At 55.4% G+C, this 26,774-nt stretch overlaps 1 protein-coding gene across 1 annotated transcript in view; it reads right to left on the reverse strand.

Annotated features, from left to right (window-relative positions):
- LOC147095522 (E3 ubiquitin-protein ligase BRE1A-like) overlaps positions 1 to 26,774 on the reverse strand; it is a 228,344-nt gene that overhangs the window by 72,734 nt on the left and 128,836 nt on the right. Inside the window, exons 9-11 of the mRNA XM_085973658.1 lie at positions 17,978 to 18,127; positions 10,457 to 10,669; positions 1,454 to 1,579 (exon numbers count right to left, since the gene is read on the reverse strand). Of these exons, the coding sequence (XP_085829784.1) occupies positions 1,454 to 1,579; positions 10,457 to 10,669; positions 17,978 to 18,127 (489 nt within the window). The remainder of the gene's footprint in view (positions 1 to 1,453; positions 1,580 to 10,456; positions 10,670 to 17,977; positions 18,128 to 26,774) is intronic.

The raw sequence follows: 26,774 nt of genomic DNA on the forward strand, positions 1-26,774 counted from the left end.
GTATTCTTCTTTATGGTCCTCTCTTGGCATTTCAGGGCTTCGTAATGATAGCATTGGGGGTTGCTCATTTCTAGATGTTTCCAGAATTTGGTGGCTCTTTTTTGGATAGTGATTATTAATGGATATTGGCCTAGTTCTGCCCTGCATGCATTGTTTACGGGTTTCCTTTGAGTCCGGAGGATACTTTTACAGAATTCTGCATGTAGGATGTCAATTGGGTGTTTGTTCCATTTTGCAAATTCTTGTTGTGTTAGCGGTCCCCACACCACACTGCCATAGAGTGCAATTGGTTCAATTACTGATTTGAAAATTTTGAGCCAAATGCTAATTGGGATTTCTATTTGGATTGATTTTTTAATGGCATAGAAAGCCCTTCTTGCTTTCTCTTTCAGTTCATTCACAGCCAGTTTGAAATTTCCCGTAGAACTGATTTTTAAGCCCAAGTATGTGTAGTTAGTGGTTTGTTCAATTTTGGTTGTTCCTCGTGTGAAATTTATTTTGGGTCCCTGATGTCTGGATCTTTGCTGGAACACAAGGACTTTGGTTTTTTGGGGATTTATTGTCAGGGCCCAAGTCTGGCAGTACGACTCCAGCAGATCCAGGTTCTGCTGTAGACCCTCCTTAGTTGGTGACAGCAGAACCAGGTCATCTGCATAGAGGAGGAATTTAACCTTGGATTCGTATAGGGTGAGGCCGGGTGCTGTAGATTGTTCAAGTAGTTTTGCCAATTCATTTATGTAAATATTAAAGAGTGTCGGTGAGATTGGCTAGCCCTGCGTCACCCCCTGCCCCTGTAGGAAGTATTTTGTTTGTTTGTCTCCAATTTTAACTGCACATTTGTTGTTTGTATACATTGATTTGATTACATCATATGTTTTTCCCCCTACCCCGCTTTCGATAAGTTTCAGGAATAAACCGTCATGCCAGATGGAATCGAAAGCCTTCTGGAAATCTATAAAGCATGCGTAGATTTTGCTTTTGTTTTGATGAACGTGTTTGTCAATTAGGGTCTGTAGGGTGAAGATATGATCTGATGTTCTATAGTTTGGCAGGAATCCAATTTGGCTTTTACTCAAGACATTGTGCTCCTCAAGGAAGTTTATAAGTCTTTTGTTTATGATACTACAGAATACCTTCCCCAGGTTACTGTTTACACAGATGCCTCGATAGTTATTTGGGTCGACTTTGTCCCCACTTTTGTATATGGGCGTTATGAGTCCCTGGCTCTCCCCACTCCTCCCACCCCCTCTCCACTCATCCGTCCCCCCTCTCCCCTGCACTCCCCACTCCTCCTCCCCTCCTCCGTCTCCCCTCCACTCCTCTGTTCCCCCTCTCCCCTGCACTCTCCACACCTCTGTCCCCCCTCTCCCCTGCACTCCCTATTCCTCCATCCTCCCTCCCCCTCCACTCCCCACTCCTCCGTCATCCCCTCCTCCTTCCCCACTCCACCTACCTTGCGTTTGTGCATCTCGACGGTCTGGGTGCGCAGGGATAGCTCCTTCTCCATGGTGCTAAGGTTAGTCTGCAGCAGGTGCTCCTTCTCCTCCAACTTTTTCACCACCTGCAGCTGGGCGTCGACCTGGAGAGAGGGAGTGAGAGAACAGAGAGAGAGAGAGTGAGAGAACGGATAGAGCGGGAACGGAAAGAGACAGGGGAGCGGAGAGAGGGGGAACAGAGAAAGAAAAAGAGGGGGAACGGGGAAAGAAAAAGAGGAGGAACGGAGAGAGAGAGGGGGAACAGAGAAAGAGAAAGGGGAATGGAGAGAGAGAGGGGGAACGGAGAGGGAGGGGGAACGGAGAGAGGGGGATCGGAGAGAGAGAACAGAGAGGAAGAGGGGAAGGGAGTGGGAGGGGGAGGGGAGAGAGGTGGTAGGTGAGATATTTAACGGAGTGAACAGTGCCCTCCGCTCCCCACGCGCTCGCACATTCGCCCCCGGCGCACTCGCACATTTGCTCCCTGCATACACTGACCTTCGCTCCCTGCACCCTCTGACCTTCGCTCCCTCCACCCTCTGACCTTCACTCCCTGCATACTGACCTTCGCTCCCTGCACACACTGACCTTCGCTCCCTCCACCCTCTGACCTTCACTCCCTGCATACACTGACCTTCGCTCCCTGCACACACTGACCTTCGCTCCCTCCACCCTCTGACCTTCACTCCCTGCACACACTGACCTTCGCTCCCTGCACACACTGACCTTCGCTCCCTGCATCTTCTGACCTTCGCTCCCTGCACCCTCTGACCGTCGCTCCCTGCACCCTCTGACCTTTGCTCCCTGCATCTTCTGACCTTCGTTCCCTGCACCCTCTGACCTTTGTTCCCTGCACCCTCTGACCTTCGCTCCCTGAACCATGAGCTTCGTTCCCTGCACCTTCTGACCTTTGCTCCCTGCACCTTCTGACCATTGCTCCCTGCACCCTCTGACCTTCGTTCCCTGCACCCTCTGACCTTCGCTCCCTGAACCATGAGCTTCGTTCCCTGCACCTTCTGACCTTTGCTCCCTGCACCTTCTGACCATTGCTCCCTGCACCCTCTGACCTTCGCTCCCTGCAACCTCTCACCGTCGCTCCCTGCACCCTCTGACCTTCGCTCCCTGCACCCTCTGACCTTCGCTCCCTCCACCCTCTGACCTTCACTCCCTGCATACACTGACCTTCGCTCCCTGCACACACTGACCTTCGCCCCCTGCACCCTCTGACCTTCGCTCCCTGCACCCTCTGACGTTTGCTCCCTACATCTTCTGACCTTCGTTCCCTGCACTCTGACCTTCGCTCCCTGAACCATCTGACCTTCGTTCCCTGCACCTTCTGACCTTTGCTCCCTGCACCTTCTGACGATTGCTCCCTGCACCCTCTGACCTTTGCTCCCTACATCTTCTGACCTTCGTTCCCTGCACCCTCTGACCTTCGCTCCCTGAACCATGAGCTTCGTTCCCTGCACCTTCTGACCTTTGCTCCCTGCACCTTCTGACCATTGCTCCCTGCACCCTCTGACCTTCGCTCCCTGCAACCTCTCACCTTCGCTCCCTGCACCCTCTGACCTTCGCTCCCTCCACCCTCTGACCTTCACTTGGATCATTTGGATAATCATAATTTAATACGACAAAGTCAGCATGGTTTTAGAGTCATAGGCCTAGAAATTCAGTTCGGACGCTATTGCGGCGCTAAAGTCGGGCACTTGGCAAATTTAGCGGCCGCCGGAAAGTGCAGGCGAGCTCGCCGAAATTCAGTAGATTTGGCCAACTTTTTGGCCGAGCGCTGCAAAAGGCGTTGGAACCCTGTGTTCAGGCGCTAATCCGGCGATGCAGCCTGATAACGCCGATTCCGGGCGCAGCGCAGGTGCGATCATGTGGTGAGTGTCAGCAGACACCCTGACGCCAGCCAGCTCTTAAAGGGGGAAGGGTCAACTTTGACTGCAGCCACGCCCTGCATGCTGTAGCCCTGCAACTCGGCCTCAGGACTGGTTGTGTACCAAATCAACGCCTGGAGGTCATGGAGAGGGCCCGTGAAAGAGCCCAGCGGTTCTCTGAGCATGCGCTGGGTGTGCTCCTTCATGGGGTACGCAAGAGAAGACGGGTCGTGTGCCCGGCTAGTGGCAGGAAGGCTCCCAGGAGCCAGTTCAGGGAGGCGTGGACCAAAATTGCCCGGAGGGTCTCCTCCAACTCCGATGTTCCCAGGAGTGCGGACCAGTGCCGCAAGAAATACAATGACCTATGTCGGCTGGTCAAGGTGAGTACCCTTTCCAGTGTCCCCCTCATCCTTGCATGTGCACCTCCCATTAGGGCCAAAGGGACATCAAAGGTCTAATGCCCAGCCCTCCTGCCGCTGCAATGGCACTTGCATGTTAATCAATAGCTCTTTCTGCACTTATCACACTGTGCAAGCTATTCCACCATGGGAGGCCTCACACACAGCAACAGGGCACCACACTGTGCAAGCTATTCCACCATGGGAGGCCTCACACACAGCAACAGGGCACCACACTGTGCAAGCTATTCCACCATGGGAGGCCTCACACACAGCAACAGGGCACCACACTGTGCAAGCTATTCCACCATGGGAGGCCTCACACACAGCAACAGGGCACCACACTGTGCAAGTTATTCCACCATGGGAGGCCTCACACACAGCAACAGGGCACCACACTGTGCAAGCTATTCCACCATGGGAGGACTCACACACAACAACGGGGCACCACACTGTACTTAGACGCCCTCCTTTCTCTTGCAGGCCAAGCTGGCGAGGAACGCCAGGAGCCTGCGTGTCACTGGTGGAGGCCCTCGCGATTACCAGGAGCTAACGGTTCTGGAAGAGAGGGTGGCCCGACTCCTGCGTCACCCGGTGATTGGGCCTGTGGCGCTCGGCGACGCCGACCCTATACTGGAACCCACTGGTAAGGACAGGACCGGGTGCACCTCTCTCCTTGCCCTCGCGCATCAGATCTACATCCTTCCCCACTGGCCGAAAAATGCGCATAATGCACCAGTGCGGCCTCCCTCGCTGTCGGCCTGTCCTCACTCTAAAGCTACACTTGTGCCTTCCTGCTTTCAGCTGGTGAGGAGGAGGTGCTCCCTGAAGCCCAGACAGCCAGGCCCTCGGAGGAGGAGGACGTCGAGGAGCAGCAGGAAGGCGCCACCTCGGGGGAACCCTCCTCCGCTCCAGGAGATGGCAATGAAGGGGAGACGTCTGGCGTGCCGGAGAGCCAGGGGGAGGCGGGGGAGGGGAGCCCCGAACCTGGTCCCAGTGGCATGGACGCACGCGGCAAGGCTCCGGCGGCACGCCAGCCTTCTGCCCAGAGGGGGGAGGCGGTGGAGGGGAGGGCAGAACCTGGTCCCAGTGGCGTGGCCGCACGCGGCAAGGCTCCGGCGGCACGCCAGCCTTCTGGCCAGAGGGTGGAGGCGCCCTCCAGTCCGGACTCGGACGTCGCCCAGGAGGTGCGCCTCCTGGACGAGATGTCGGCGGCGTCGGAGCGGCGGCACGTCGAATTCATGGAGGTGGTGGCACAGGTGCCTCACGCCATCGAAAGCCTCGCACAAAGTGTGGTGGCTTTCGGCCAATCCCAGGCCAGGGGCCTGGAGCAATTCGCAGCAGCGCACGCCAGGGGGGTGGAGCTCCTTGTGGCAGCGCATGAGAGGGGGGTGCAACAACTCGAGGCAGCGCAGCACGCCAGTCGCCAGCTGAGAGGTGCTGGGCAGACAATGGCACTGCAGATGCGGGCACATGCCGGCGCAGTTGGGGCACTGACTTCTGCCACCCTCGCACTGGCGCGGAGGCGTCGCCAGGCCAGCCGCCGCCCTGCTGCCGCACACCGGTCTGGCGACCAACAGTTTGGCGCGCTTGCTCCCCGGCCAGGCCGCCCGAGTGCACGTGTGTCTGGCGACCAGCGCGCGCCTGGCATCACCCACCTTGTCCCCATTGGTGCAGGCGAGCCTGCCACTCCCCCAGCCAGGGTGCAAGGAGCTGCTGCAGGCAGTGAAGAGGGCCACCCACAGCTGCAGCAGCCACCAGCCGGCCCCTCCCGGGCCCGCCCTCGTGTAGGCCGACCCCCAAGGGCATCTGGCGAGACGCCTTGTCGCCCTGAAGATCCTTCCCCCAGCCTCGCCACAGCCTCACGGCCCAGCTTGAGGCGCAGCAGCAGGACGGGCCGGGGCAAAAGACGGCTGTCGACAGACTCGCCCTCTCGCCACACCGAATAGAGTGTGTTGAGCGAGGGTTTGGGTGATGCGGGGGCTTCTGTTCTGGGGGGCATTATGTTGTTTGGTTTTATGGGGGTGTTTGTGTTGTGGGGGGGGCTTGTTTTTGTTAGGCCAGTGAGGAAGGCCATTTGGATGGTGATGTTTTGTTAGTCCTCCCCAGGTTTTGGGAGTGACAGAAGTTTGTGACTGTTTTTTGGGGGTCTTCTCTGTTTTGCTCTTCCATGTGGGAAGGGCCCTGAGTTTTTGAAATAAAGATGTTTATTTATTCACCATGTGCAGGTGTCATGTTTCAAGTGGTTGTTGGGTTAACCGGCTGAGGGCTTGCGGAGCGGCTGCGTTCAGTGGCCCAGGCCATTCCCTGACAGGGGGCCTAGAAGTGTCGAGCAATAAGCCCCCGGCGGACGGCCCTTGGACCTTGTCGCTCCCTCCTGGCCTGGTGCTCCTCCTCCTCAGGGTCCTCCTGCTCGTCCTCCTGAGGTGGTGGGGCAATGTCAGGTGGCAGTGCCTGAGTCCTGCGGATAGCCAGGTTGTGGAGCATGCAGCACACCACGACGAACTGGGAGACTCTATCCGGCGAATACTGAAGAGACCCGCCCGAACGATCCAGGCAACGGAACCGTTGCTTGAGGACGCCTATCGTTTGCTCTATTAGGTTCCTTGTGGCTTGATGGCTTTCGTTGTATGCCAGCTCCGCTGGGGTCCTGGGCGCGCGGAGCGGGGTCATGAGCCATCTGCACAAATGGTAGCCCTTGTCCCCGATAAGCCATCCCCTTGGTGGAGGCTGTGCCTGGAACATGTCAGCCACAGTAGTCTGGCGCAGGATAAAGGCATCGTGGCTGCTTCCTGGGAAGCGGGCATTGACAGCTAGGATGCGCTGCCTGTGGTCACACACCAGCTGCACATTTAGGGAATGGTAGCCCTTCCGGTTGCGGTATTGCTCGGCATTGTGGATAGGTGCCCGCATAGCCACATGCGTGCAGTCAATGGCGCCCTGCACCATGGGGAAGCCCGCGATCCTGGCAAATCCGACTGCACGCTGCTCCTGCTTGTGTTGGGTCATGGGGAAGGAGATGAATTGGTGCCTCCTCGCGAAAAGTGCTTCGGTGACCTGTCGGATGCAGCGATGCGTGGCGAACTGGGAGATGTTCGCAATGTCCCCAGCAGCGGCTTGGAAGGAGCCGCTTGCATAAAAGCTGAGAGCCACCGTGACCTTCACTTCCACCGAGAGAGACGCCCTGGACATGAGCTGTGGCTGCAAATCTGCATGAAGCAGCTGGCAGATCTCTCCAACCACCTCCCTTCTGAAGCGCAGCCTCTTAACACAATGCGCCGCAGTCATGGTGAGATATGAGACCTGCTCCCGGTATTGCCTGACTGGGTAAGGCCTACGTTGGCGACGCTTAATGGCCCCTCTGCGTCTAGGCATGCCTGGCCCTCTCTCAAAGCGTCTGCGAGCCCTTCGCACAAAATGTAGCAACTGAGGGTTGGCCCCCCATGCAGCCCCCATTACAAAGTTCCAAACAGCAAAATCACAAGGATGCAAATGTCAAAGCACTGGCTAGAAGCCAAAAATACCTCTCCTATGGTGTCCGAAATCAGTAATCTCTGTGCCTTGCTCTCTGTGCAGAAATCCAAACCAGTCAAGTCATTGCAGCGAAATGGCTGGCTTTTATGGGTGAGTGGATGTGCCCTTTAATTAGCGCTCCCCGAATCCCACAGGGCCTCTGTTGAGTTCCATTTCACAGTTCTTAGCAGCGCCACGCCCACATCGGCCGGGCGCCACTGAATTTCCGGTTTGGGGCGCACAAACGGCGTTGCACGACGGAATGACGTCATAAGATGCGCGCGCAGCTGAGCGGGCGCTAACACTTTGCGCCGGCGCTAAAGCCCAGCTGAATTTCGGCGTAGGCGCAGATCCGGCGGTGCCCGGGCGCTAAGTGGATAGCGCCGGAAATCTGGCGCTAACGGCTGGCGCAAACAGCTGAATTTCTAGGCCATAGAGTTTTACAGCACAGAAAGAGGCCCTTCGGCCCATCGTGTCTGCGCCGTCCATCAATCCCTGTCCAGTCTAATCCCATTTTCCAGCATTTGGTCCATAGCCTTGTATGCAATGGCATTTCAAGTGCTCATCCAAATGCTTCTTGAATGTTGTGAGGGTTCCTGCCTCTACCACCCTTTCAGGCAGTGAGTTCCAGATTCCAACCACCCTCTGGGTGAAAAAGTTCCTCCTCAAATCCCCTCTAAATCTCCTGCCCCTTACCCTGAATCTATGCCCCCTTGTTATTGACCCCCCTACTAAGGGGAAACGTTCCTCTTTATCTACCCTATCTATGCCCCTCATCATTTTGTACACCTCAATCAGGTCCCCCCTCAGCCTTCTTTGCTCCAAGGAAAACAACCCCAGCCTGTTTAGCCTTTATTCATAGCTGAGGCGCTCCATCCCAGGTAACATCCTGGTGAATCTTCTCTGCACCCTCTCCAAAGCAATCACATCCTTCCTATAGTGAGGCGACCAGAACTGCACACAGTACTCCAGCTGTGGCCTCACCAGCGTTTTGTACAGCTGGAAGGGGAAGTCATGTTTGACAAATTGCTGGAGTTCTTTGAGGAAGTAACATATAGGGTGGATAAAGGGGAACCAGTGGACGTAGTGTATTTAGACTTCCAAAAGGCATTTGACAAGGTGCCACACAAAAGATTATTGCTTAAGATAAAAAATCACGGGATTGGGGGTAATATTCTGGCATGGATAGAGGATTGGCTATCTAACAGAAGGCAGAGAGTTGGGATAAATGGTTCATTCTCAGACTGGCAATCAGTAACTAGTGGTGTTCCACAGGGGTCAGTGCTGGGTCCCCAACTCTTTACAATCTATATTAACGATTTGGAGGAGGGGACCGAGTGTAACATATCAAAGTTTGCAGATGATACTAAGATGGGGGGGAAAGTAGTGAGTGAGGAGGACATAAAAAACCTTCAAGGGGACATAAGACAGGCTAAGTAAGTGGGCAGAGATTTGGCAGATGGAATACAATACTGGAAAGTGTGAGGTTATGCACTTTGGCAGGAAAAATCGTAGAGCAAGTTATTATCTTAATGGCAAGAAACTGGAAAGTACTGAAGTACAAAGGGATCTGGGGGTCCTGGTGCACGAAACTCAAAAGGTTAGTATGCAGGTGCAGCAAGTGATTAAGAAGGCCAATGGAATGTTGGCTTTCATTGCTAGGGGGAATAGAATATAAAAATAGGGAGGTATTGCTTCAGTTGTACAAGGTATTGGTGAGACCGCACCTGGAATACTGCGTACAGTTTTGGTGTCCATACTTAAGAAAGGACATACTTGCTCTCGAGTCAGTACAAAGAAGGTTCACTCGGTTAATCCCGGGGATGAGGGGATGGACATATGAGGAGAGGTTGAGTAGATTGGGACTCTACTCATTGGAGTTCAGAAGAATGAGAGGCGATCTTATTGAAACATATAAGATTGTGAAGGGGTTGGATCGGGTGGATGCAGGGAAGATGTTCCCGATGATGGGTGAAACTAGAACTAGGGGGCATAGTCTTAGAATAAGGGGCTGCTCTTTCAAAACTGAGATGAGGAGGAACTACTTCACTCAGAGGGTGGTAGGTCCATGGAATATGCTGCCCCAAAAAGCTGTAGAAGCTACATCATTACATAAATTTAAAACAGAAATAGACAGTTTCCTAGAAGTAAAGGGAATTAAGGGTTACGGGGAGCGGGCAGGAATTTGGACATGAGTCTAGGTTCGGATCGGTCATGGCCCTGTGGTTCGCGGAGCGGGCCCAGGGGCCGTGTAGCCTGATCCTGCTCCTATTTCGTGTGTCTAATTCTGTTAGATGCAGGAGATGGTTCTGTGACAGTGGATTGGCAGTTAGGATCAGATCAGCCGTGATCTTATCGAATGGCGGAGCAGGCTCGAGGGGCCGATTGGCCTACTCCTGCTCCTATTTCTTATGTTCACTCCCTCCACCCTCTGACCTTCGCTCCCTGCACACACTGACCTTCGCTCCCTGCACACACTGACCGTCGCTCCCTGCATCTTCTGACCTTCGCTCCCTACACCCTCTGACCTTCACTCCCTGCACCCTCTGACCTTCGCTCCCTGCACACATTGACCTTCGCTCCCTGCACACACTGACCTTCGCTCCCTGCATCTTCTGACCTTCGCTCCCTACACCTTCTGACCTTCGCTCCCTGCACCCTCTGACCTTCGCTCCCTGCACACACTGACCTTCGTTCCCTGCACCCTCTGACCTTCGCTCCCTGAACCATCTGACCATTGCTCCCTACAATCTTCTGACCTTCGTTCCCTGCACCCTCTGACCTTTGCTCCCTGAACCCTCTGACCTTCGTTCCCTGCACCTTCTGACCTTCGCTCCCTGCACACACTGACCTTCGCTCCCTGCACACACTGACCTTCGCTCCCTGCACCCTCTGACCTTCGCTCCCTGCACACACTGACCTTCGCTCCCTGCACACACTGACCTTCGTTCCCTGCACCCTCTGACCTTCGCTCCCTGAACCATCTGACCATTGCTCCCTGCACCCTCTGACCTTCACTTCCTGCATCCTCTGACCTTTGCTCCCTGCACCTTCTGACCATTGCTCCCTGCACCTTCTGACCTTTGCTCCCTGCACCTTCTGACCGTTGCTCCCTGCACCTTCTGACCTTTGCTCCCTGCACCTTCTGACCATTGCTTATTGCACCCTCTGACCTTCGCTCCTTGCACACACTGACCTGGGTTTTTAAGGTCATGACTTGGTCACCTAGCTCCTCTTTCTCCTCCTTCAGCAGCTTGTGGATCTGGTTTGATTTGATGCGTTCGGACATGAGCTTGAAGTTTGCGTCGTCCTTCTCCCGCAGCTGCTGCATCAGACGGATATTCTGTTCCTGCATGTCCTCAAACGCCTGGCCCGTCACATCCATCTCTGAGAGGAGGGCCTCCTCCTCCTGACATACAGAGCGAGGGAGTGACAGAGAAAGAAAGAAAGACTTGCATTTATATAGCACCTTTCACGGCCACTGGACGTCTCAAAGTTCTTCACAGACAATGAAGTACTTCTGAAGTGGAGTCACTGTTGTAATGTGGGAAACGCAGCAGCCAATTTGCGCACAGCAAGGTCCCACAAACAGCACTCCCTCAGCACTGCACTGGAGTGTCAGCCTAGCTTTATTTGCTCAAGTCCCTGAAGTGGGACTTGAACCCACAACCTTCTGACTCAGAGGCGAGTGTGCTACTCACTGAGACACAGCTGACACAGAGGGGGGAAAGGGGAGAGAGAGGGGGGAAAGGGGAGAGAGAGGGGGAAAAGGAGAGAGAGAGGGGGAAAAGGAAAGAGAGGGGGAAAAGGAGAGAGAGCGGGGGAAAAGGGGAGACAGAGAGAGGGAGACAGAGAGAGGGAGACAGAGAGGGAGACAGAGAGACAGCGAGAGGGAGAGAAAGGGGGAGAGAGGAAGAGGGGGAGAGAGAGGGGGAGACAGGGAGTGAGAGGGAGACGGAGAGAGGAGGAGACATTGAGAGAGGGAGAGAGAGGGAGACAGGGAGAGAGAGAGGGTGACAAAGAGAGAGGGATACAGAGAGAGGGGGAGACAGAGGGGGGGAGACAGCGAGAGGGGAAGACAGAGAGAGGGGGAGACAGAGAGAGGGAGACAGAGAGGGAGACAGGGAGAGAGGGAGACAGAGAAGGAGAGAGAGAGAGCGAGAGGGGGACAGAGCGAGAGGGGGACAGCGCGACGGGGGCAGCAGGACAGGGAGAGGTGGGGAGAGGGGAAGACGGAGAGGGGAGGCAGGGAGAGGGAGGCAGGGAGAGGGGGAGGCAGGGAGAGGGGGAGTCAGTGAGCGAGCGCGAGGCAGGGAGAGAGCGCGAGACAGGGAGAGAGTGAGGTAGGGAGAGAGCGAGGCAGGGAGACAGCGAGGCAGGGAGAGAGGGAGACAGGGAGAGAGGGAGACAGGGAGAGAGGGAGAGAGGGAGACAGGGAGAGAGAGACAGAGAGGGAGAGGGCAAGACAGACAGGGAGAGCACGAGACTGGGGGAGCGCGAGACAGGGAGAGCGCGAGACAGGGAGAGAGCGAGACAGGTAGAGAGAGCGAGACAGGTAGAGAGAGCGAGACAGGGAGAGAGCGAGACAGGGAGAGAGCGAGACAGGGAGAGAGCGAGACGGAGAGAGCGAGACTGACGGGGAGAGAGCGAGACGGGGAGAGAGGGAGAGAGAGACAGAGAGGGAGAGGGCGAGACAGACAGGGAGAGCGCAAGACAGGGAGAGCGCAAGACAGGGAGAGAGCGAGACAGGTAGAGAGAGCGAGACAGGGAGAGAGCGAGACAGGGAGAGAGCGAGACAGGGAGAGAGCAAGACAGGGAGAGAGCGAGACAGGGAGAGAGAGCGAGACAGACAGGGAGAGAGCGAGACAGACAGGGAGAGAGCGAGGCAGACAGGGAGAGAGCGAGACAGACGGAGAGAGCGAGACAGGGAGAGAGCGAGACAGGGAGAGAGCGAGACAGGGAGAGAGCGAGACAGGGAGAGAGAGAGCGAGACAGACAGGGAGAGAGCGAGGCAGACAGGGAGAGAGCGAGGCAGACAGGGAGAGAGCGAGACAGACAGGGAGAGAGCGAGACAGACAGGGAGAGAGCGAGACAGACAGGGAGAGAGCGAGACAGACGGGGAGAGAGCGAGACAGACGGGGAGAGAGCGAGACGGGGAGAGAGCGAGACGGGGAGAGAGCGAGACCGGGAGAGCGAGACAAGGAGAGAGCGAGACGGAGAGAGAGTGAGACGGAGAGAGCGAGACAGGGAGAGAGCTAGACAGGGGGAGAGCGAGACAGACAGCGAGAGCGGGTCAGAGCGAGACAGGGAGAGAGCTAGACGGGGGAGAGCGAGACAGGGAGAGAGCGAGACGGAGAGAGCGAGACAGGGAGAGAGCGAGACAGAGAGAGAGCGAGACAGGGAGAGAGCGAGACGGAGAGAGCGAGACAGGGGGAGAGCGAGACAGGGGGAAGCGAGACGGGGAGAGCGAGACGGAGAGAGCGAGACAGGGAGAGAGCGAGACAGGGCGAGAGCGAGACGGAGAGAGCGAGACAGGGAGAGAGCGAGACAGGGAGAGAGTGAGACGGAGAGAGCGAGACGGAGAGAGCGAGACAGGGGGAGAGCGAGACGGGGAGAGCGAGGCAGGGGGAGAGTGAGACGGGGAGAGCGATACAGGGGGAGAGCAAGACAGGGAGAGAGAGAGAGACGGAGAGAGAACGTGAGGGAGTGAGAGGGAGACAGAGTGAGGGGGAGAGGGAGGGCGAGCGAGAGGGAGAGCGAGCGAGAGGGAGAGCGAGCGGGAGGGAGAGCGAGAGGGAGGGAGAGCGAGAGGGAGACAGAGAGAGAGGGAGACAGAGAGAGGGGGAGACAGAGAGAGGGGGAGACAGAGAGAGTGGGAGACAGAGAGAGTGGGAGACAGAGAGAGTGGGAGACAGAGAGAGGGGGAGACAGAGAGAGAGGGAGACAGAGGGGAAGACAGAGAGAGAGGGCGGGAGACGGAGAGGGCGGGAGACGGAGTGGGCGGGAGACAGAGAGAGAGAGATGAAGAGGGAGAGAGGGAGATGCAGAGAGGGAGACGGAGAGAGAGAGTGAGAGGAAGAGAGGGAGAGAGGGAGAGAGAGAGAGAGAGAGAGGGCGAGACAGACAGGGAGAGAGCGACACAGGTAGAGAGAGCGAGACAGGGAGAGAGCGAGAAAGGGAGAGAGCGAGAAAGGGAGAGAGCGAGTCAGGCAGGGAGACGTGAGACGGAGAGCGCGAGACAGGGAGAGAGGGAGCGAGCGAGAGAGGGGGAGAGCGAGGCAGGGAGAGAGCGAGGCAGGGAGAGAGCGAGAAAGGGAGAGAGCGAGAAAGGGAGAGAGCGAGAAAGGGAGAGAGCGAGTCAGGCAGGGAGACGGGAGAGAGGGAGCGAGCGAGAGAGGGGGAGAGCGAGAGGGAGAGAGCGAGGCAGGGAGAGAGCGAGGCAGGGAGAGAGCGACGCAGGGAGAGAGCGACACGGAGAGAGCGACACAGGGAGAGAGGGGGAGGCAGAGAGAGGGGGAGAGAGGGGGAGAGAGAGAGGGGGAGAGAGAGAGCGAACGGGAGACAGAGCGAGCGGGAGACAGAGCGAGCGGGAGACAGAGCGAGCGGGGGAGACAGAACGAGCAGGGGAGACAGAACGAGCAGGGGAGACAGAGCGAGCGGGGAGACAGAGAGAGGGGGAGACAGAGAGAGGGGGAGAAAGAGGGGGAGAAGGAGCGGGAGGCAGAGGGAGCGGGAGGCAGAGGGAGCGGGAGGCAGAGGGAGCGGGAGGCAGAGAGCGCGGAAGGCAGAGAGCGCGGGAGGCAGAGAGAGGGAGAGAGAGAGAGAGGGCGACAGAGAGAGAGGGGGAGACAGAGAAAGACGGGGAGACAGAGAGAGAGAGGGAGACCGAGAGAGAGGGAGGGAGAGAAAGAGGGAGGGAGGGAGAGAGAGGGAGAGGGGGAGAAAGAGAGAGGGGGGGAGAGAGAGGGGGAGACAGAGAGAGCGGGAGACAGAGAGAGGGTGACAGAGAGGGAGGGAGACAGAGAGGGAGGGAGACAGAGAGGGAGGGAGACAGAGAGAGGGAGACGGAGAGAGAGAGGGAGATGGAGAGAGAGGGAGACGGAGAGAGGGAGACGGAGAGAGGGAGACGGAGAGAGAGAGGGAGATGGAGAGAGAGGGAGATGGAGAGAGAGGGAGATGGAGAGAGAGGGAGACGGAGAGAGAGGGAGACGGAGAGAGAGAGGGAGACAGAAAGAGAGAGAGAGGGAGAGCGGGGGAGACAGAGGGAGCGGGAGGCAGAGGGAGCGGGAGGCAGAGGGAGCGGGAGGCAGAGGGAGCGGGACACACAGAGAGAGAGAGAGAGAGAGGGGGTGACAGAGAGAGAGGGAGACAGAGAGAGCGGGAGACACAGAGAGAGAGAGAGACAGAGAGAGGGGGAGACAGAGACGGGGAAGACAGAGAGAAGGGGAGACAGAGAGAGCGGGAGACAGAGAGAGCGGGAGACACAGAGAGAGAGAGACAGAGAGAGGGGGAGACAGAGAGAGGGGGAGACACAGAGAGGGGGAGACACAGAGAGAGAGAGAGAGAGGGAGATGGAGAGAGAGGGAGACGGAGAGAGAGGGAGACGGAGAAAGAGGGAGACGGAGAGAGAGGGAGACGGAGAGAGAGGGAGACGGAGAGAGGGGGAGACAGACAGAGAGAGAGAGAGAGGGGGAGGGAGAGAGGGAGACAGAGAGAGAGGGAGACAGAGAGAGAGGGAGACAGACAGAGAGAGAGAGAGAGGGGGAGGGAGAGAGGGAGACAGAGAGAGAGGGAGACAGAGAGGGAGACAGAGAGAGAGGGAGACAGAGAGATATGGAGATAGAGAGAGGGGGAGACAGAGAGGGGGGAGACAGAGGGAGAGGGAGACAGAGAGAGGGAGACAGACAGAGAGGGAGACAGAGAAAGGAAGACAGAGAGGGAGACAGGGCGAGAGGGAGACATGGAGACAGAGAGAGAGAGTGAGATAGAGAGAGTGAAACAGAGAGAGAGTGAGACAGAAAGGGAGAGGGAGACTGAGAGGGAGACTGAGAAAGAGGGAGCGAAAGAGAGAGGTAGACAGGGAGAGGGAGAGAGAGGAAGAGAGAGAGGGGGAGAGGGAGACGGGAGAGAGCGGGAGACAGAGAGAGCGGGAGACAGAGAGAGCGGGAGACAGAGAGCGGGAGACAGAGAGAGCGGGAGACGGAGCGAGCGGGAGACGGAGAGAGCGGGAGACGGAGAGAGCGGGAGACAGAGAGAGAGCGGGAGACAGAGAGAGAGCGGGAGACAGAGAGAGAGCGGGAGACAGAGTGAGAGGGAGACAGAGAGAGCGGGAGACAGAGAGAGCGGGAGACAGAGAGAGCGGGAGACAGAGAGAGAGCGGGAGACAGAGTGAGAGGGAGAGACAGAGAAAGAGGGGGAGTCAGAGAGAGAGAGGGAGAGAGAGCAAGAGAGAGAGGGAGAGAGGGAGAGAGAGCAAGAGAGAGGGGGGAGAGAGAGAGAGAGAGAGGGGGAGGCAGAGAGAGCGGGAGGCGGGAGACAGAGAGAGCGGGAGACAGAGAGTGGGGGAGACAGAGCGAGCGGGGGAGACAGAGAGGAGATAGAGCAAGCGGGGAGACAGAGAGAGGGGGAGAAAGAGAGCGGGAGGCAGAGAGAGCGGGAGGCAGAGAGAGCGGGAGACAGAGAGAGAGGGAGACAGAGAGAGAGGGAGACAGAGAGAGCGGGAGACAGAGAGAGAGGGAGACAGAGAGAGGGAGACAGAGAGAGAGGGAGACAGAGAGAGAGAGGGAGACAGAGGGAGAGGGAGACAGAGAGGAAGACAGAGAGAGAGGGAGGGAGACGGAGAGGGAGGGAGACGGAGAGGGCGAGAGACAGAGAGAGAGAGACGAAGAGGGAGAGAGGGAGATGGAGAGAGGGAGACGGAGAGAGAGGGAGAGTGAGAGACGGAGAGTGAGAGACAGGGAGAGAGGGAGTCAGGGAGAGAGAGAGTCAGGGAGAGAGAGAGACAGGGAGAGAGGGAGACAGGGAGAGAGAGAGACAGTGATTACCTGACCAGGGTAAAGGATAGCAAACTGAGAAAAACCTTGACAATGTACAGACTTAGTGAACATAGCCTGGCCATCGAAAAAGGTAGACACAGGCAGACCCGGCTACCAAGAGAGGAAAGGATATGCTCTCACTGCAGTCAGGGAGTGGTGGAGACAGAGATACACTTCCTCACAGCTTGTAGCAAATATCAGGGCATAAGGGAGAATTTCTACCCAAAATTCACAAAAATATGTCCGGAATTCAGAAATTTGAATGACGACCAAAAACTCCCATACCTACTAGGGGAAGAGAGAAATTGTGTAACCTTAGCGGCACACTATGTTACAGCTTGCCATAAACAGAGGGACAACTATTAAATCTAAGAAAAGAGTATATACAAATTATATGAATGTATATTTATGCACTCAGGGATATATCTGTTTATACACTGTATGGATAGATCTGTGTTTATGTGTTCAACCATAAATGTTTTTCGATGCTTTGGCAATATAAGATGTACCTTGTCATGCCAATAAAGCGATTTGAATTGAATTGAATTGAGAGACAGGGAGAGAGGTTGACAGGAAAAGAGGTCGACAGGGAGAGTGGTCGACAGGGAGAGAGAGACAGAGAGGGAGACAGGGAGAGTGGTCAACAGGGAGAGTGGTCGACAGGGAGAGTGGTCGACAGGGAGAGAGAGAGACAGGGAGAGAGGGAGAGACAGAGAGTGAGGGAGACAGAGAGTGAGGGAGACAGAGATGGAGACAAACACACATACACAGACAGCGAGAGAGTCAGAAATCCTTATACACAGCAGGTAAAGGGGAACGATTCACTCCTGTTTGGTACTGTATGGCTTGTGTGTGTGTGTGTGTGTGTCTCAGTGTCTTCTCCTGTACATATGCAGTACACACGGCAGGTAAAAGGGAATGATTCACTCCCGTCTGGTACTATACGGCCCGTGTGTGTGTGTGTCTCAGTGTCAGCTCCTATATACGTACGGTTGGATCCTGCAGGAGGCGCGGGGTCTGGTTAGACCACAAAATCCTGGTTAGACCACACCTGGAGTACTGTGAGCAGTTCTGGGCACCACACCTTAAGAAGGATATATTGGCCTTGGAGGGAGTGCAGCGTAGGTTTACCAGAATGATACCCGGACTTCAAGGGTTAAGTTACGAGGAGGGATTACACAAACTAGGGTTGCATTCCCTGGTATTTAGAAGGTTAATGGGGTTATTTGATCAAAGTTTTCAAGATATTAAGAGGAACAGATAGAGAGAAACTATTTCCGCTGGTTGGGGATTATAGGAATAGGGGGCATAGCCTTAAATTTAGAGCCAGGCCTTTCAGGTGTGAAGTCAGGAAACACTTCTACACACAGAGGGTGGTAGAAGTTTGGAACTCTCTTCCGCAAACGGCAATTGATGCTGTGTCAATTGTTAATTTTAAATCCAAGATGGTTAGATTTTTGTTAACCAAAGGTATTAAGGGATATGGACCAAAGGCGGGTATATAGAGTTAGGCTGCAGATCAGCCATGATCTCGTTGAATGGCGGAACAAGCTTGAGGGGCTGAATGCCCTCCTCCTGTTCCTAGGGTGGTCAAATCCAGTCCCAGAGAAGAGGGGAGGCTGAGCCTCCTCTCTCTCTCTCTCTCTCTCTCCAACTCGACCCTTCACCCCTGACCTCCTCACCTGTTTCGCCATGGCCACCTTCTTGAGCATGTGCTCCATCTGCTCGTGCACCAGCTTCATCCTGCGCAGGGCCTCTGCATCTGCCATCTTCTTGCCCTCGTGCCTCTCCTTCTCCTCCAGCTCCTTCACACGCTGCCTCAGGTTGTCCATCTGCAAAGGGATCGCCGGCAGTCAGCGCCCACTCGCTGGAAGAAAGGCCCATCCTGTCCCCCCGGGCCCATCCCATCACTTCCCGTCCAGGATCCCGTAACAGTGGCCCTCAGGAGTCTGGACAGTGAGCTATTCAGCTACAGACACCATCACCTGTGCAGCAATTCAGCAAGGGTCACTGATCCGGTGATCAGAAGGGGGAATCAATTTAACATCTTTAGAAGGAGTCCCTGAGAGAGAGACTCCGGGGGAGAAATTCGGTGGGCTGCGCCACCAGTTAGCGCCTAAAGAGGGCACTCAGTGGCTTTAGCGCCACTGGCCACGCCTCCCGCGATATTTAGCTGGGGCACTAATGGCGGCGTTAGCCTGTTGCGCTGCGCCGCCACCGATTACATCATCGGTGTGCGCAGCGCCCCGCTACCGCCCCGATCGCGATATTTGGCAGCGACCACCTCTGTAGCGCCGCTTGCTAATCGCGCCCGGTTCACGGGGCCTACCTGTGGCGGCAGTGGCGCAAATTAAGGTGGAGGTGCGGGGCGGCCGTTTTTTTCAGCGGCCGCCTGCCAGCACCTCCGTCCCCGGCCTCCTGTTCTCCCCCGCGGCATTGCCGGCTGTTTTCCGAGAGGCCGGCACTTCTCCTCGGTGCCAGGCTCTTTTGCCGGCACTCGTGATCGCTCATCGCACTGGTGCAGGCCCCTCTCCCTTAAGAATGGGAGGAAGGCCTGCAGTACCGCAGCGCGCCGTGCCGCAGCGTGTGGCGCTGCGGCACGTTGCGCTGCGATATTCAGTTTCAGCGCCCTAAGAGGGACGCGGAGCGCCTCGAGCCTCGCCCCGTGTCGCTCTTGGGGCGCTCAAGCTGAATTTCCGGCGATCGCTGCTGCTCCGATCGCAGCACAAAATCTGGCGCCCAGGCGAGCTTGGCGCCCCGTTTGCGGCTCCACCCAATTTCTCCCCTTCCCTCTTTAAACAGGATCCCTGAGGAAGAGACTCGGGCCTAGAAATTCAGTATCGCCACGTTTGGGGCGCTACAGCCGGGCGTTCGCTAAATGTAGCGCCCGGCGCAACTTAGCGCCACCTTCGCCGAAATTGAGTTGCATCGCCCCAAGAGGTTGCTGCTGCGCTAAAGCAGGCGGTGCACGACTATCATAAGGCGCTAAGCCAGCAAGCCGAGGCGCTACCACCGAGGGCGGGCGCAGCAAGTTGTTGATTGAAGGCAGACGCGCTGGTCAGCTCTTAAAGGGGTAGGGTCGATTTGTTTTGCTGCCACGCCCTGCACACTGCAGCCCTGAATCAAGGCCTAAACAGAGCTGCTTCAAGATTGCAACGCCCACGACTATGGAGAAGGCCAGGGAGTGAGCGCAGCGCTTCAGCGAGGGTGCCCTGAAGCTTCTGGTTGGCGCAGTGGAGCGCAGGCGACCTGTCCTGTTCCCTGACAGTGGCAGGAGGCCGCTGCCCAGCGAGTACAGAAAAGCCTGGAGGGATGTGACGAACAGAGTGACCTCCAACAGCTTGGTCCCCAGGACACCCACGCAGTGCAGAAAAAAGTTCAACGACCTCACTCGGGTTGTCAGGGTGAGTACCCTTTCCAGTATCCTCTTCATCCCTGCATGTGCACCTCACTTTACGGCCAAAGGGTCCTGAAAGCCCCAATGCCCAGCCCTCATCCAACAGCTATGGGACTCTCATGAAAATCACATGCACATTCACCACTTTACACACTATCAGGGCTATTCCACCATGGGAGGCAGTGCAGGCAAGATGAGGGCTTGACAGTGTCAGGGCTATTCCACCATGGGAGGCAGTGCAGGCAAGATGAGGGCTTGACACTGTCAGGGCTATTCCACCATGGGAGGCAGTGCAGGCAAGGTGAGGGCTTGACACTGTCAGGGCTATTCCACCATGGGAGGCAGTGCAGGCAAGGTGAGGGCTTGACACTGTCAGGGCTATTCCACCATGGGAGGCAGTGCAGGCAAGATGAGGGCTTGACACTGTCAGGGCTATTCCACCATGGGAGGCAGTGCAGGCAAGATGAGGGCTTGACACTGTCAGGGCTATTCCACCATGGGAGGCAGTGCAGGCAAGATCAGGGCTTGACACTGTCAGGGCTATTCCACCATGGGAGGCAGTGCAGGCAAGATGAGGGCTTGACACTGTCAGGGCTATTCCACCATGGGAGGCAGTGCAGGCAAGATCAGGGCTTGACACTGTCAGGGCTATTCCACCATGGGAGGCAGTGCAGGCAAGATGAGGGCTTGACACTGTCAGGGCTATTCCACCATGGGAGGCAGTGCAGGCAAGATCAGGGCTTGACACTGTACTCAGAGGTCGTCCTTTCTCTTGCAGGGCAAGCTGGCCCACAATCGCAGGCAGCAGCTACGGACTTTAAAGAGCTCAGCGACCTGGAGCAGCGAGTTGAGCGGATTATGGGAGGCCGGCTGATTGGCCCCGTCGCCAGTGGAGATGCCGACCCCGTTCTGGACAGCAATGGTAAGGTCATCACCTTTTTGACCTCTCTCTTTCCACTTGTGCCTCACACCAGCATCCTTTGCCACTCTCGAACCAATGCAGTGCATAGCAGCACTCATGCCTCCCTCGCTGCCGCCCTGGCCTCACTCTAAAGCAACTCTTGTGCCTCCCTGCTTTCAGATGCTGATTCGCCAGGTGAGGAGGCGGGCCCTCAAGCTGGCATTGTGTCTGATTCGGAATTTGAGGAGGAGGAAGAGGAAGCCGGCCCATCAGTGCCACACTCAGCCGAGGCAGCCCATGGCCATGATGGGGACACGTCTTCCCTGGAGGGGAGCAGGGGGGAAGGGTCTGAGGAGAGTGAAGCTCCGGGGTCCAGCGGGCTGCAGCAACGCAGGAGGGGTGGGGAAGCTCGGCGGCCTTCTCCCCGGAGGGTGAGTGCGGCCTCCAGTCCTGCTACAGTGAGCGCAGAGGAGGTGCGGCTCCTTGGTGAAATGGGCGCCCAGGCTGAGCGCAGGCACACTGAGCTCATGGCTGCAGTGGCAAGGATGCCTGACTCCATAGAGTCACTGGCAAGGAGTGTTCAGGAATTCAGTGCAGCACAGGCCAGGAGTCTGCAGGACTTCGGGGGCAGCACAGGCTAGGAGTCAGCAGGACTTCGCTGCATCACATGCGGCTTCCAGCCAAGTGCTTAGTCGTGCCATGCATTCACTGGCTGGTCTGATGCAGACACAGATCAGGGCCACACGGGCACTAACTGCTGCCACCCTCGCTGGATCGGCCAGGAATTGCCGGGCCCTCGCCGCGCTGCAGCAGCCCAGCAGGCTGTGCTTCAGCAGATTGCTGCACATGCTTCAGTGCTGGCCCGTGCGAGTGCCAGTGTATCGGCCGACCAGGGAGTACCTGTGCTCTGTCAGGTTGGCAGCATTCCTGCTGCCAACACTGTCACTCCTCCACTGCAGCTGCCACCACCCGTAGGACAGACTGCTGCCGCCCAAGCAGAGTTGAATAGTCAGCAGCTGGGCCCTCCAGGCCCAGAGCTGGTCCAGGCCGTCCCCCAAGGGCATCTGCCGACTCACCATCTGACCCTCAGCAGCCTTCCCCCAGCCTTGCTGCAGCCACTGGGGTCCCATTGAGGAGGAGCTGCAGGGCGAGAAGGGGCCAATCGCGCAAGCGAGGCGGATCACTCTCGCAGGCGAAAAAGTAGAAGGTGTGGCAAAATGTTTTTTTTTATATGAAGGCCGAGAATGTGGTTTTTTTTATATGAAGGCCGAGGATTTTATGTTTTTTTTATATGAAGGCCGAGGATTTTATGTTTTTTTTTATATGAAGGCCGAGGATCATGGTCATTTTTGTTTAACTGTTTTTTTCATTTTCTCCAGGTTGTGAGAGCCAGTTATGTGTCTGACTTTTTTGGGGGGTTTCTCTGTATTTGTTTGTCATGCGGGAAGAGCACAGAGTTTGTCAAATAAAAAATGGTCTTTATTCAGATTGTCCATGTTTGCACTTTGAACTATTTGTTGCCTTGACCGGCTCAGGGTTTGCGGAGCGGCTCCATTCATGTTCTTTCAATGGCACAAGCCATTCCCTGAGAGGGGGCCTAGAACTGACTTGCAATAAGCCGCTGACGGATGGCCCTTGCACTTTGTGCCTCCCTCCCGTCTTGGTGCTCCTCCTCCTCCTCCTCTGGTGGTCCTCCAATGTCTACTGGCAGTGGCTGAGTCCTGAGGATAGCCAGGTTGTGCAGCATGCAGCACACTACAACGAAATGGGGTACTCGCGAGTACTGTAGGGCTCCCCCGGAATGGTCCAGACAGCGGAACCGTTGCTTCAGCACGCCGATTGTGTGCTCAATGATGTTCCTGGTCGCTTGATGGCTGTCATTGTATCGTTCTTCAGCAGGGGTGGTGGGCGCACGGAGCGGGGTCATCAGCCAGGTGCACAAAGGATAGCCCTTGTCCCCGATAAGTCAGCCTCCTGGGTGAGCCGGGGCTTCGAAAATGTCTGCCACAGAAGTCTGGCGCAGGATGAAGGCGTCGTGGCTGCTGCCTGGAAAGTGGGCATTGACAGCTAGTATGAGCTGCCTGTGGTCACACACCAACTGGACGTTCAGCGAATGGTAGCCCTTCCGGTTGCGGTAATCCTCAGCATTCTCTAGAGGCGCCCGCAAAGCCACATGCGTGCAGTTAATGGCGCCCTGGACCATGGGGAAGCCCGCTATTCTTGCAAATCCCATTGCGCACTCTTGCTGCTTGTCTGGGGTCATGGGGAAGGAAATATACTGACGTCTCCTTCTGAAGAGGGCATTCGTCACCTGGCGGATGCAGCAATGCACCGCGAACTGGGAGACATTGGCAATGTCCCCAGTAGCGGATTGGAAGGAGCCGGTGGCATAGAAGTTGAGAGCCACTGTCACCTTCACTGCCACCGACAGCAACGTCCTGCTCCTCAGCTGTGGCTGCAGATCTCTCTGAAACAGGTGGCAGATCTCAGTGACCACCTCCCTTCTGAATCGCAGCCTCCGAATACACTGCTCCTCAGACATGTTGAGGTATGAGAACTGCTGGCGGTATACCCTGGGTGGGTAAGGCCTCCTGTGCCGACGCCTGTTGGCCCTCCTCCGTCTGGCCATGATTGGCACTCTCTCTCGGCGTCTCTGAGCCCTTTCAATGCAATGGAGAAACCCAACGTTTCCACCCATTGCAGCCCCCATTATATGTGGCGACTCAAGGCTATGGCACTGAAAGTTAAATCCAACTGCAAAGCTCTGGCCTGAAGACAGAAGTACCTGTGCGAGCGCTGAGTCAAAGCAGAAAGCTCTCTCCCTTTGCCTCTCTCCAAATCTCTCTCTCTCACACAGGAGTGGAACAAAATGGCTGCCACAAAGAATGCAGGAAGAGTCCCCTTTAAATAGCGCCCCCAGCGCCCCACAGCGACTGGGAACCGTTCCACTCAACCAGTCGCTGGGAGCGCCAGGCGCACAGAAGGGGGGCGCCACTGAAGTTCCGGTTCGGGGCGCACCAAGGGCGTTGCACCATGAAATGACATCAGGATCTGCGCGCGCACCTGAGCGGGCGCTGTGGTTTTGCGCCGCCGCTAATTCTTGACTGAAGTTCGCAAGAGGTGCAGATTGCGCCGCGCCCAGCGCTAGCTGCTTCGCGCCCCACTTCTCGTCCTCTTAAGGCGCTAGCGGCTGGCGCTAACAACTGAATTTCTCCCCCTCCGCCTTTAAACAGGGTCCCCGAGGGAGAGACTCCCTCTTTAAACGGTCCCTGAAGGAGAGACTCCCTCTTTAAACAGGGTCCCTGAAGGAGAGACCCCCTTTTTAAACAGGGTCCGGGACAGGCTACTGGGTCTGGGGAGCGGTTGCCAAGGTATTTTATTCCATCCCCCCACCCCACCCCACAATGACCCCAGTCCGCTCTCTCATAGAAACATAGAAAAATAGGAGCAGGAGTAGGCGAATCGGCACTTCGAGCCTGCTCCGCCATTCAATATGATCATGGCTGATCCTCTATCTCAATACTATATTCCTGCTCTCTCCCCATACCCCTTGATGTCTTTGGGTCTAGAAATCTATCTCCTGCTTAAATATATTCAGTGACTTGGCCTCCACATCCTTCTGTGGTAGAGAATTCCACAGGTTCACCACCCTCTGAGTCAAGAAATTTCTCATCATGTCAGTCATAAATGTCCTACCCTGTATCCTGAGACTGTGACCCCTCGTTTTAGACACCCCCCCCCGCAGTCTGGGGAAACATTCTCCCTGCATCCAGTCTGTCTAGCCCTGTCAGAATTTTATACGTTTCAATCAGATCCCCTCTCATTCTTCTAAACTCTAGTGAATACAGGCCTAGTCAACCCAATCTCTCCTCATACGACAGTCCTGCCATCCCAGGAATCACTCTGGTGAATGTTCGCTGCACTCCCTCTATGGCAAGTATATCCTTTCTTAGGTAAGGAGACCAAAACTGCACACAGTACTCCAGGTGTGGTCTCACCAAGGCCCTGTATAACTGTAGTAAGACATCCTTGCTCCTGTACTCAAATCCTCTTGCAATGAAGGCCAACATACCATTTGCCTTCCTAACTGCTTGCTGCACCTGCATGTTTGCTTTCAGTGACTGGTGTACAAGGACACCCAGGTCCCTTTGTACATCAACATTTCCCAATCTATCACCATTTAAATAATGTCTTTCTGTTTTTCCTACCGAAGTGGATAACTTCACATTTATCCACGTTATATACTGCATCTGCCATGTATTTGCCCACTCACTCAACTTGTCTAAATCGCCTTGAAGCCTCTTTGCATCCTCCTCACAACTAACTCACAATCCCATCTAGTTTCGTGTCATCGGCAAACTTGGAAATATTACATTTGGTTCCCTCATCCAAATCATTGATATATATTGTGAATAGCTGGGGCCCAAGCACTGATCCTTGCGGTACCCTACTTGTCACCGCCCGCCACCCCGAAAAAGACCCATTTACTCCTACTCTCTGTTTCCTGTCTGTCAACCAATTTTCAATTCCTTTCAGTATATTATCCCCAATCCCTTGTGCTTTAATTTTGCACACTAACCTCTTATGTGGGACTTTGTCAAAGGCCTTCTGAAAATCCAAATACACCACATCCACTGGTTCTCCCTTATCTATTCTACCAGTTACATCCTCAAAAAACTCCAGTAGGTTTGTCAAACACGATTTCCCTTTCATAAATCCATGATGACTTTGTCTAATCCCATTGATATTTTCTAAGTGTCCTATTATCACATCCTTTATAATACTCTAGCATTTCCCTACTACTGGTGTTAGGCTAACCGGTCTGTAGTTCCCTGTTTTCTCTCCCTCCTTTTTTAAATAGTGGGGTTACATTTGCCACCCTCCAATCTGCAGGAACTGTTCCATAATCTATAGAATTTTGGAAGATGACAACCAATGCATCCACTATTTCGAGGCTGGAAATCCGAAATAACAACAGAAAACGCTGGAAAAACTCAGCAGGCCAGGCAACATCCATGGAGAGAGAAACAGAGTTAACGTTTCAGGTCGAAGACCCTTCGTCAGAACTGAGAAAAAAGCAGGAAATGAAACAGATTAAAAAGCAAGTTTGGGGGCTGGGAAATGGGGGAGGGGATGAAAGAACAAAAGGGAAGGTCTGTGGGAGGTGAAGAGACATTAAGAGATATTCAAGGCGAGACGAGATGGTAATAGGACAGGTAAAGAGACAAAGGATGGCTCTAGATGAAGTGTGAAATGCGCTGGCAGAATGAAGGACAGCTGCCATGTGGGAGAGAGAAAAAAAGGAAAAGGCACAAACCAAAAGTGTGGATAAAAAATATATAAAAATATGATAGGGGCCGAGGTTATGGTCTGAAACTGTTGAACTCGATATTGAGTCCGGAAGGCTGTAAAGTGCCTAATCGGAAGATGAGGTGCTGTTCCTCGAGCTTATGCTGAGCTTCCGTGGAACAATGCAAGAGGCCGAGTGTTGCGTCCGTGTACAATAAGACACAGACTGCAGGAGAACGGTAACAACAGGTGTTTACTCAACGTGGCTCACAGTGGAACTGATCTGTACAGATTACTACTCAGTACATTACAATTCCTCCCCTTTTAGATTAACAGTACCATAACACTCATTTAACAATTAAATATCAAACTAATTACAATTAACACTTTTAACATGCAACATTAGCTGAAAATAGTCTATTTATATATTCAGTCTTTGGGGAGGCTTCCTGATCCTTTCTGGATAGCGCCTTTCCCGAGTGTCTTGCTCTTGGTGCGGAGGCGATTCTGGCCCCCTGTCGTCGGTTGGTTCATCAGCTTCCGATGCTATTGTTTCTGGGGTAGATGCGACCTGTACGTCGGGTTCATCACCAGGTACGTATGGGCGAGGCACGGGGTTGACTTGTTCCTGTGACTCTAGGATCTGGTCAGCATGGCGTCTCACGATGCTCTCCCCAACGTCCACTGTGTACATTAGTGGGCCCTGCCGTGTGCATATCGTTCCTGGCTGCCATTTTTCTGTTCGGTAGTCGCGGGCCAAGACTGGTTGCCCTACATTGAAGCTCCTTGTTGGCTTCTCATGGATGTGCTGGAATTGCTTACTCTCAACATCTCTTCGTACGTTTGGTCTGAGCAAATCCAGGCGAGATCTTAACCTTTGGTTAAAGAACAT

The sequence above is a fragment of the Somniosus microcephalus genome, unplaced genomic scaffold (assembly GCF_052327205.1).
Source record: "Somniosus microcephalus isolate GS21.2 unplaced genomic scaffold, FLI_Smic_1.0 unresolved_chr1, whole genome shotgun sequence".
Taxonomy (NCBI): domain Eukaryota; kingdom Metazoa; phylum Chordata; class Chondrichthyes; order Squaliformes; family Somniosidae; genus Somniosus; species Somniosus microcephalus.